The 10497-nt window shown below is 50.4% G+C and overlaps 1 protein-coding gene across 2 annotated transcripts; it reads left to right on the plus strand.

The window, feature by feature from the left end:
• Positions 1 to 311: 311 nt before the first annotated feature.
• HAND1 (heart and neural crest derivatives expressed 1) lies at positions 312 to 3602 on the plus strand. 2 transcript variants are annotated; one of them, XM_058677564.1, is made up of 2 exons: positions 312 to 1192; positions 2719 to 3602. In XM_058677564.1, exons 1-2 carry the CDS (start codon positions 650 to 652, stop codon positions 2818 to 2820), a joined length of 645 nt encoding a protein of 214 aa, XP_058533547.1. In that variant the 5' UTR covers positions 312 to 649; the 3' UTR covers positions 2821 to 3602. The 2 variants fall into 2 exon arrangements, with proteins under 2 accessions (XP_058533547.1, XP_004587561.1); XM_004587504.2 differs by having other exon boundaries at positions 320 to 1192; positions 2716 to 3599.
• The last annotated feature ends 6895 nt before the right edge of the window (positions 3603 to 10497 follow it).

Raw genomic sequence — 10497 nt, forward strand, 5'->3', positions numbered from 1 at the left:
GAACGAGACCGGCTGGGAGTCCGCTTCTGACTTATAGAAACATAACCCTTGTTCTCTTTGGGCCTTGGTTTCCCTGCCTGTAAATTCGAGGGGTGGGATGTAGAAGGCCTTTTCGCTCCTGGATTCCAGATTCCGGTCTGTGGGTCCTCGGATAGGGTGGTAGATACAGGCCCGAACGCTGGCGGGCCCCAGCTTCACGCGCCCAGCCGCAACCCCCCCCTCCTAAGCGCTGGGAACTGGGGGAGGGGCGGAGGCGGGGCGTCTCTGCTGTCCCCGCAGGCCGCTCGGAGTGGCGTTAGCTGAGCGTAAAACCTGGGACGGCCACCCCCCTTTCTACTCCTCCCCGCCCCCCTGCCATTGGCTCTCGGTAGAGGTTGACTTCAAAGCCGCGGCCTTATATAAGTCGGAGCCCGAAGCCGAGTCCGCAGAAGGGTTAAACAGGTCTTAGGGCATCGCGTCCGTGCCCCGGACCAAGACCCGCAGGAAAGCTGAGAGCTGCACGTCTGGTCATTATCCTTGTCCCCAGACTCCCCTGAAGCCTGCACCTAGCAGGGCGCGGCCCCAGAGCCCACCGGTGGCTTGGGTAGTCTCTGGGGCGCATGGGGCGGCGTTAATCGGGCTGGCGGCGCAGGCCAGGAGCCGCTCCAAAATGAACCTCGTGGGCAGCTACGCACATCATCATCACCATCACCACGCGCATCCCACGCACCCCATGCTCCACGAGCCCTTCCTCTTCGGCCCGGCCTCGCGCTGTCACCAGGAGCGGCCCTACTTCCAGAGCTGGCTGCTGAGCCCGGCTGACGCGGCCCCGGACTTCCCTGCGGGAGGGCCACCGCCCACAGCCGCTGCGGCCGCCGCCACCTACGGTCCTGACGCCAGGCCTGGCCAGAGCCCTGGGAGGCTGGAGGCGCTGGGAGGTCGCCTGGGCCGGCGGAAGGGCTCGGGACCCAAGAAGGAGCGGAGACGCACAGAAAGCATTAACAGCGCGTTCGCAGAGCTGCGCGAGTGCATCCCTAACGTGCCGGCTGACACCAAGCTCTCCAAGATCAAGACTCTGCGTCTGGCCACCAGCTACATCGCCTACCTGATGGACGTGCTGGCCAAGGATGCCCAGGCGGGAGATCCCGAGGCTTTCAAGGCTGAACTCAAGAAAGTGGATGGCGGCCGAGATAGCAAACGGAAAAGGGAGTTGGTGAGTCCTGGGACTCAGCTGCTCTAGCGGGAGTAGCGGGGAGTGGGAGGGCGGGGGGACTGTGCTGTCTTCTGAGATGTTTTTTGAAAGGCTGCAGGGAGTTCTGAGATGGCCTCCATGCCTGAGTGTGTGTGTGTGTGTGTGAAAGAGACAAATTCATAATTGACTTCATCTGCAATGTGGGATAGGTTCAGGGAACCAGAATCTTAGCCCTTTGGGATTGATTCTCAGGGGTCTGTTAAGAATCCATTGAAAACCTCTGCCAAAGGGGAAATGCACACACACTGGGCACATTACTCCTTTTTGGACAGGTCCCGATTCATCCCTGGGCTCTTCTGGAAGTCAGGTTAATAGGAATGTGGGTAGGAGTATATGGGCTTGCTTAAATATGAGTGTCTGCGGCTGTTACTGTTTTAAAGGCTCATTGCTGGAGATCAGTCCTCTTCTGTCACTGCACAGAAGGGAGTACTGAGGCCAAGAGTGGGAAAGGGGTGTCAGAGGTGAAGCTGGGGTAAGTTAAGTCAGTTCTTCCACTCCTTTGCAAGAGAGCACCCAGGAAGCTCCTCTCTTCAGGGCCCAGGGACTGATTTTGCAGGCAATCACCATGGCTTGGCACATCCCCAGCACCCCCCCTCCCAACTTATTTTTGGCTTTGGAAATCCCTTCTCTTGGAAATCCCTTTCTTGACTCCCCTGGCATAAGGGCAATCCTTTTTGGCACTCAGTTTTGCTACTCAGGAAGGCGCTGGATGGGTGCAGAGATTTCTGGGCTAGAAAACTGGTTTTCCCACACTGGTACCTCCAGGCCAGGAGCAGCCCGTTCACTTGGGTTTTATCTGACTGTGGTAAAGTCAGGAGAAAAGGAGAAGCTTGCCGGCCTGGGACCAGGTTGAAAGGCAGATAGCCATCGGGTCTCTGACTGCTGCCTCAGGCTGGGGGAGAGGTTGGCCAGAGTGGCGCCAGGCTGTAAGTTCTGGGGGCAGATCCCGATCCCCTCTCCTCCAGCCGACCTCCTTCTGGGAGCCTCGCTTGGGTTCCTGCTGGGAGAAGGAAGGGGGAGGCTAGGCCAGGCTGACTCCCCTTCCTTCCGGAGCTCTAGCTCAAAATGGACCCAACTCCTAGCGCAGATGCTAAATCATGTTGGAGAGTCAGTGGTGGGGCACTGTGTGCATGGAGTGGGGTAAAGCCCTGCTGATAGTTAGCCCTCCTAATCCTACCCTGCTGATATCTTCCGTAGGCACCACAAGGGCCTCAGGGTGTGGCAACAGTGTCACCAGCCGCACAGAAGTCTCCTTACCCAACCTTCCCAAGTCGCGCATCCCATCCAGGGTCCCAGGAACTTGGCACGCATAAAGGCTAATTTATGAGCCTGTTTGCCTATTTTGCAAACAGAAATCCGTCACTTATTTAATTAAAGACTCCCGACACCTATTCCCCCAGTCACCCCACGTAGGGTGATTGGAGCAGGAATATTTCAATCTTTTCTCTCTCTTCCTCCCCTCTTCTCCTGTGTCATCCCTTCAGCAGCAGCAAGAAGGCTTCCCTCCGGCTCTGGGCCCTGGAGAGAAGAGGATGAAAGGGCGCACCGGCTGGCCGCAACAGGTCTGGGCTCTGGAGCTGAACCAGTGAGCTGAGCCCTGAGCCAAGGACCGGCCACAGCTGGCCAACGACCCCAGGGCCTCAGGAACACAGGACGGCGGTGGGCGGCGAAGTCCAGGCTCTGGGTTGCGGCCCGATTGTGGGAGCCTCAGCCGGTTGCCTGCTGCAACCACACACTTGGATCGCACGTGCAATGTCATTTGAAATTGTTTTTAATACATTAAGAGAAAGAGAAATATATATATCTATATCTATATATATCCACCTCCTTCGAGGGCGGTTCTTGGAGGCTCAAGGCAGCAGCAGCAAGGACACTGAGGAGCCAAGCGCCCGAAGATGCACCCTACCTACCCTTCTGGGGTGAACTGTGACAGCCTAGTGCCAAGGCCATCCTGCCCTTCTCTTGTCTTTCTCTCCACCCTCGGCTCTTATTACAACGCAATAAGAAGAACCCGTGGTTCTGGCTGGGGAAGAGAACCAAAAGCAGGAAGATGGAGAGTTCCCTTTTGTTGTTTTCCTTTCCGCAGCAGCATTTTATTTTATTTTATTTTGTGGCTGCATTTCCTTCTTAGTTCCAAGGGAAACACACACTCTCTTTTCTTATTCTTTCGCCTTCTATTTTCTTGGTTCTTTGTAAATAAAAACTTACCCATGCTGGGAAGTTTTTATGTATTTAAACTACCTAAAGTGCCTGTTGCTCAGGTGTTTGTCTAATGCCTCCATGCCCACCCCTTTTCTACCTCAAAACTGTATGACCACTCACCGTCCTCCCTTTGCCAAAGCAGTATCTATGCTCTTGATTAATAAAAAAAAAAAAAGTTTTCTGACATCCCCCAGAGCCTATGTGATGTCTCTGCGGGCTCCAGAACAGAGCCCCAGTGCTCTAGCCCCTGCTCCAGGGGTAAACACCAAATCAAAGTGAAGGCAAGAAGGCTCAGAGCAAAGCCACACCCAAACCAAGAAGCAATTTCCTCCTCATAGTGCGAACACAGACAGATGACCTACCTGAATCCGGAGACTGGATCCACAGGCTACTATGAGTCCCTACCTGCTTTGTGGGTTAGTAGGCATGCTGCCACACGCAGACAGTAGTTTGGGTGAGGAAGGGCGCCTATCCCATAAGGAAGGAACATTTGCAGGGCCATGTGGTTCATGGCGTGGAAGCAGGGAGTACGCTCTGGAATCTTTCTGGAGCCTGTGACATTCTGAGCTTGGAGGTTGGGCACAGCTCCCAGCAGGCAGGAAACTGGAACCAGCGGTGGCAACTGTGATTTTATGGATATGTAAAAGAAGCTTGGAGGCAATTATGCCTGCATGCAAACATTTTGGTTTCTCTCTGGCCACAGAGCATTCTACAGGTTCATGAGAGCCCATGGACTTGTGCAAAGAAAGAGAATCACTGCTGACAATCTGGTTCTGATGCCAGACAGCGACCTCTGAGTCCCCACATGTGCACCCTTGGCTGGCTGTGCGAGTGAACAAATTTGCCTAGGAGCAAGCATGTGAGTTGGGCTATGCTGGGGGCAGATAAACAAGGGTGGGTGTGTTGGTAACAATAATGGGTAAATACCGACTTGAGTTAGCATGCGCCAGTACCTCCTAATGCTGACTTGCTGACAGTCCTGCAGGTTTGTCACTCTACATCCCTGGGCTGGGCGTTAGCCTCGGGCACCAGAAGGGAGGCACTGGGCAGCTCTAGGTCCTTATTATCGCAGCATAGGCGTGCCCTAGACGCCTCACCCGGGCATGGGCTGAATGTGGGGCCCTATTAGCCTTGGCTATAAACACCATGGCAGGAGTTGACAGTCCGTGGGTCTTCTCGGATGCGAACGAGTTAATAAAAGGTGGGGGAAGTGAGCGTCACCTGACTTCTTCCCCACCCCGTTACCCTTAGTTTGTTCTTTATTCCTTCTAGTCCCGCAGCCAGATCAAAAAGGCCTGCAGTTTAACGAGGGCAACACCTCGCGGTAATAAGCCACTGCAGCACGCACCCCGCCCCCGCCCCGGCCTCAGCCGATAAGGGCCTCCTCTGGGAGGAACACACACCACAAAAAGAAAAGTCTCTAAACGTTCCAAGAGGGTTTAGAAATCAGAAGTCTAGAAATTCTGGAACACAAGGGGGAAACTGAATCCCAGCGAGCCAGTGGTCTAGGTTCCTCCCCACCCCCGCCCCAGACCTAGTGTAGATTCGAACCCAGGACTTCGCTGTCCGACAGACCTCCAGGGCTATACATAGGGTCCAGCTCCCGTGGTTATTTTTAGCTGGGGGAAGTATCCCAGGCACGGGAGGAATGTGCACCCGTGTGCTTTCCTTGCTGGTGAAGCAGTAGGATACGGAGGGGTTCAACCGCCACTGCAACAGCCAGAACTGTTGCCTTAGGGAACCGCCCTCCTCCGTCATTTGCCACAGATGGAGCTCTAGCCTGACTTGGTTCCCAGGTCAGACCCTGAGCCTGGGAACTGGTGCCCAAAGGGATGCTCGCCCACCTTCCTCCCTCCCCCTGCCACCAATCCAGGCCTTCACTCCAGCAAGGAACCTAGGAATGAACCGCTTGAGCCCTGTCCTCAGCCCTCAGGGCACAGCAAGGAAGTTGAGCCATCAGTTTAACTCCCTCATTCCACCAGCTCCCATCCTGCTCTGTTAGCTGAATCTTTCTTATTCTCAATCCAGAATTCCTCAACCCTGAAGAGGTCGTAAGATTATTCTTTCTGAATTAAATATGTAATTTAAAAAAGATATTTGTTTTATTTTTATTGGAAAGTCGACACACAGAGAGGAGGAGAGACAGAGAGGAAGATCCTCTGTCTGATGACTGACTCCCCAAGTGAGCGCAAAGGCCACAGCTGAGTCAATGCTCTGGGTCTCCCATGCGGGTGCAGAGTGCCAAGGCTTTGGACCGTTCTGGACTGCTTTCCCAGGCCACAAGTAGGGATCTGGATTGGAAGTGGGGCAGCAGGGATTAGAACTGGCGCCCACAAGGGATCCCAGGTATGGAAGGCGAGGACTTTAGCTGCTAGGCTACTGTGCTGGGCCCAAATATGTAAATTTTTTTAACAGGGGGAAATCAGTGTACTGTTGAACTTAAGAATAAATTCCAGAATTTATCATGATACAAAGCTTTGACTAGAGGCCTGTTTGGGGAGTAAGAACTAGGGATGGATCCCCACAAGCTGTAATTACAGAACTGGTTAAAGAAATCATGTTGAATTACCACTCAGCTGCTAGGGGAAAAAATGTGAGAACTGAATGCAAATTCCTCAGGATGCATGGAGCAGAAAGCTCCCCCTGCATTGCTAAATATTGTCCATTGTGAGTGCCCCATCAAGGATAAATAGATAAACAGCCATGGGGAAAAAAATGGAGGCTTAAAACATTCACATTTCCACTTCCGACTTGTGGGAGAGAAGGTGATTTTCACTTCTCCTCCTGCTTAGCTATATTTTTCCAAATGTTTTTACAACGAATATGGATTTACTTTTACAGTAAAAATTAAGCTGCAACTTCCTTCTAATTTTTCCTGCTGCCAGCACACTTAGATTGGGTTCTCATGTTTATTCAACAATCGTTTGCTGAGTGCTCCCCACGGGCTCCGCACAGGGCAGTATAAATGACTAAGAAAAAAGTCCTGGTAGTAATTAGTCATTAACCTATAATAGTAATTATCTTGAAGACCATGCTGTTCCCTTCAACACAGGAAATTGTTTATGCTTTTATTTTGCCTTTCTTTAAACATGTAAACCCTTTTGATAAATGCCATTATAATAATAGTTACCATTCAGAAAAGGAATGGTGTAAACCCGAGGTGGCATTATTTCATAGAGCCCTCACAAGGGCTCTGTGAAGTTGACGTGGAGGCATGGGAGCTCAGAGAGGTGAAGGACTTCACTCAAGGTCATTGAGACCAAGAAAGGCAGGTTAGGCTTGGATCAACATGCAGTTCTGCGTGCGGTTAGAGCCCTGGCTTTTCTCCACACCTTGGAGCACCTCCAGGGTGTGTGTGTGTGTATGCACGTGCACACATGTGCACCCAAATTCCGCTTCTCACAATCCAGTGCTCCTTGTTCCCCGCAATATGTAGAAAAAGAAAAAGAGGAAGGATTTACTCACCGGCGTGTAGGGTTTGACCACCAGCCTTCTCCTGCCTGGAACCTTCTTTCCATGCTAGGTCTCAGAGTGGCTCCATCTATAAAAGGAGGCAGAGGGTGGGCTCCAAGATCTGGAGAGGCTTTTCTGACTACAACATTGTGATGCCCAGAACTGACTGTCTGCTGGGGATAACTCAGTACAATGTGGGATCCTGGCCGCAGCCTCTGGCATTGGCACAACACATTCGCCTGTCCAGGTGCTTGTATATTCCTACTAGCACGTTTTCTTCATCACAGGCTAGAAGGCAGCTGGGGCAGGAATCAGGCTCTCCATTGCTTGAGGGGGATGCGGAACGAGGTTCATGGAGGTGAAGTGACCAGCTTAGCGTACCAGAGCCCACTGAACAGGGTGACAAGGTGGGCCTGTAGGCTTCAGCTCCAGGGCTCTGGAGGGGGGTCAGGGGAGAAAAGCCACTGTGTGACTGCCACCAGCAGTTGAGCTAATGATTTTGCCTAATCCTCATAAAAGAAATGAAACTAAGGAATCAGTAAGCCTCATTGTTAAGTGAAAAGTGACTGGGAATTAAAAAAAATACGCACCCTCTAAAGTGTCTGAAACTAGACTCCTGATTTAAACCCAATTTGTTTGAAAAAAAATTTTTTTTCCAGTGGAGAGAGTTTTTACAGCTGAGCACTCCCAAACCCATAAAAAACAAGGTTTATATGGGAAATGGTGAAAGACTCTTAACTATAATACACAGCGTCTAATGTAAGCAGACAGAAACACTATATAAAGCTCCTACAAATGTTATTACAACAAACAGAAAAGCACATTTATCCCCACAGAATGGACAACGGAAGGCCAGAAAGGCACATGCTGAGATGTCTGAATACCCCATGATGCTGATGCCTCCACCATCTCTCCCCACCATCCCCTTGATGTCCCCAAAGGGAAGCCAAGGCCCACACAAGGGAGGAACTGCTCGGGGTCCCTTGAGGCAGCCAACCTCTTCTTTTTCTGCCCTTTGTTTATTTGGCATCTTCTACCTCCAGTGCAAGGCGCAGCAGCACCATGTGGTGGCCCAGAGACCCTGCATACATGCCACTCTCCATTTCCTCATCTACTAAGTGAAAGAGATCGTCCCAACATCTGTCCTGGAGTTTCCAAGGATGCAATGAAATAAGACAAGCAAATTACTTGGTATGGTGTCCTGAGCCACAGCTACTTTTACTGTTATAATACCTACCACAGCCTTGTGAGGGAGTGAAGTTTTATTTTGATTTGTTTGTAAAAGCAGGGGAACTTTCCAAAGGGACAAATTTTAGTGACCTGCCCAAGAACACACAGCCAGGAATGAATTCCAGATTTAAAGCTATGACAGGTATATTTCACATCATCAAAGTAAACCAAGGGCCAGGCAGGTGGCAGCAATTATATTTTTTGAAAGGATTTAATTATTTGAAAGGTAGAGAAAGAGATATTTTCCATTTGTTGGTTGACTACTGAAATGGCAGCCAGGAGCCAGGAACCAGGAGCTTCCTCTAGGTATTCCACCTGAGTACAAGGGAGCCGAACACTTGGGCCATCCTCTGCTGCTTTCCCAGGCCATAAACAGGGAGCTGGATTGCAAATGAAGCAGCTGGGATTGGAATCAGTATCCATTAGAGATGCTGGCATAGCAGGCAGTGGCTTTACTCACTGTACCACAGTACCAGCCCCAGTTACATTTTTGAAGCTGTATCAGGCAGCACTGTGCAGTAGAAGTACAATGCAAAGCACAAATGAATCATGTGAATATTTTCTAGTATCTATGTTGATACAGAAAGAGAAACAGGTAAAGATATTTTTTTACTTTTTATTTATTTTTTTGTAAAGATTAATTTTTATTACAAAGTCAGATATACAGAGAGGAGGAGAGACAGAGAGGAAGATCTTCCGTCTGATGATTCACTCCCCAAGTGAGCTGCAATGGGCCGGTGTGCGCCAATCCAATGCGGGAATCAGGAACCTCCTACGGGTCTCCCACATGGGTGCAGTGTCCCAAAGCTTTGGGCCGTCCTCAACTGCTTTCCCAGGCCACAAGCAGGGAGCTGGATGGGAAGTGGAGCTGCCGGGATTAGAACCAGCGCCCATATGGGATCCCGGGGCTTTCAAGGCAAGGACTTTAGCTGCTAGGCCACGCCGCCGGGCAAGAGATATTTTTTTTAACACAGTAACTTAAAACACAAAATTCAAAACTTATTTGAAAGACAGAGTGGCAATGAGAGGGGAAAGTCAGACAGATTTTTCTATCTGCTGCTTCACTCCTCAAATGCCTGCAATAGCCAGGGCTGGGCCAGGCTGAAGTCAGGAGCCTGGAACTCCAAGCACCTAGCTATCATGGCCTGCATTCCCAGCAGCATTAGCAGGACACTGGATTGGAAGTGGAGAAGATTCAACTCAAACCAGTACTGCGATAGGAACTATGGGTGTCCCAGTGGTGGCTTAACTTGCCATGCCACAATGCCTGTCCAAAATATAATTTTAATGTTGATATAAGAAATTTCTGAGATCCTTTACATTCTTTTTTTTTAAAGATTTGTTTTTATTGGAAAGGCTGATTTACAGAGAGAAGGAGAGACAGAAAGATCTTCCATCCGTTGATTCACTCCCCAGATGGACACAGCAGCTAGAGTTGAGCAGATTCAAAGCCATGAGCCAGGAGCTTCCTCCGAGTCTCCCATGTAGGTACAGGGTCCCAAAGCTTTGGGCTGTCCTCCACTGCTCTCCCAGGCCATTAGCAGAAAGTTGGATGGGCAGTGGAGCAGCTGGGACATGAATCAGTACTCACAGGGGATCCCAGTGCTTGCAAGCAATTAAGCCACCATGTCTGCCCCATCAAGTATTTAATAGCCAGATGTGGTGAGGGCTTACCATGTTGAACATTGCCAATGTGAAAGCATAGGAATTTTAAAGGCAGAGCATGTCACAGAATAACCACGTTTAATTGAGCATTGACCATTCATTAGGTAACTATACTTAACATTGAAGGGCTCATTTCTTTTTTAGATTTTATTTTTGATGCTGTTCACATAGTTGACAAGAATGCATGCCCATGAGGACCACTGATTAGGGTGGAGAGGGTCAAGGCATGGCGGAAGGCAGGTGGGACAAATGCTCCCAATTTTTCATTTCTTCCCTTTTCTCCTGTATCTGGGGAGGGGGAAGGGAGTGAGACATAGGGAGAGGGTTGCTCTCAGCTGCCAAGCTATATCAGTATTCAGGGATGTGGGAGGTCCACTTGATGTTATCTTAGAAACTCTGATGTGGGGAAGAATGTTCCAAAGGTATTTCCTGAATGGTTTTGATAGTTCCAAGATGCGGCTGCTTCTGCTGCTCCAAGTTTGAGAAAATCCTTCCAACGTCCATTGGCTGACAGTCCACCTTAGAGCACTGACTCACCAAGACCCTTGCTGCCAAAGCTTGACCAGGAGAGTTGTCCAACCTGTTCTGCTCTCCATCTTCTGACATGATACTCAACATCCTATGCAGGCCTGTAAGTGCAGTGGCCTGATCAGTGAAGTCACCAGAAGTCATTCCTTACCTGCAATGTACTCCCTCCCTCAGCAGTTCCCCCACCC

This window comes from Ochotona princeps, chromosome 19 (genome assembly GCF_030435755.1).
Source record: "Ochotona princeps isolate mOchPri1 chromosome 19, mOchPri1.hap1, whole genome shotgun sequence".
NCBI lineage: Eukaryota > Metazoa > Chordata > Mammalia > Lagomorpha > Ochotonidae > Ochotona > Ochotona princeps.

What these genes read in the sequence shown, in the direction of transcription:
- HAND1 (XM_004587504.2), top strand. Translation starts at nt 650, where the DNA reads ATGAACCTCGTGGGCAGCTACGCACATCATCATCACCATCACCACGCG. An exon ending in GCAAACGGAAAAGGGAGTTG is followed by an intron (nt 1,193 to 2,715) that starts GTGAGTCCTGGG and finishes TCATCCCTTCAG; the next exon opens with CAGCAGCAAGAAGGCTTCCC.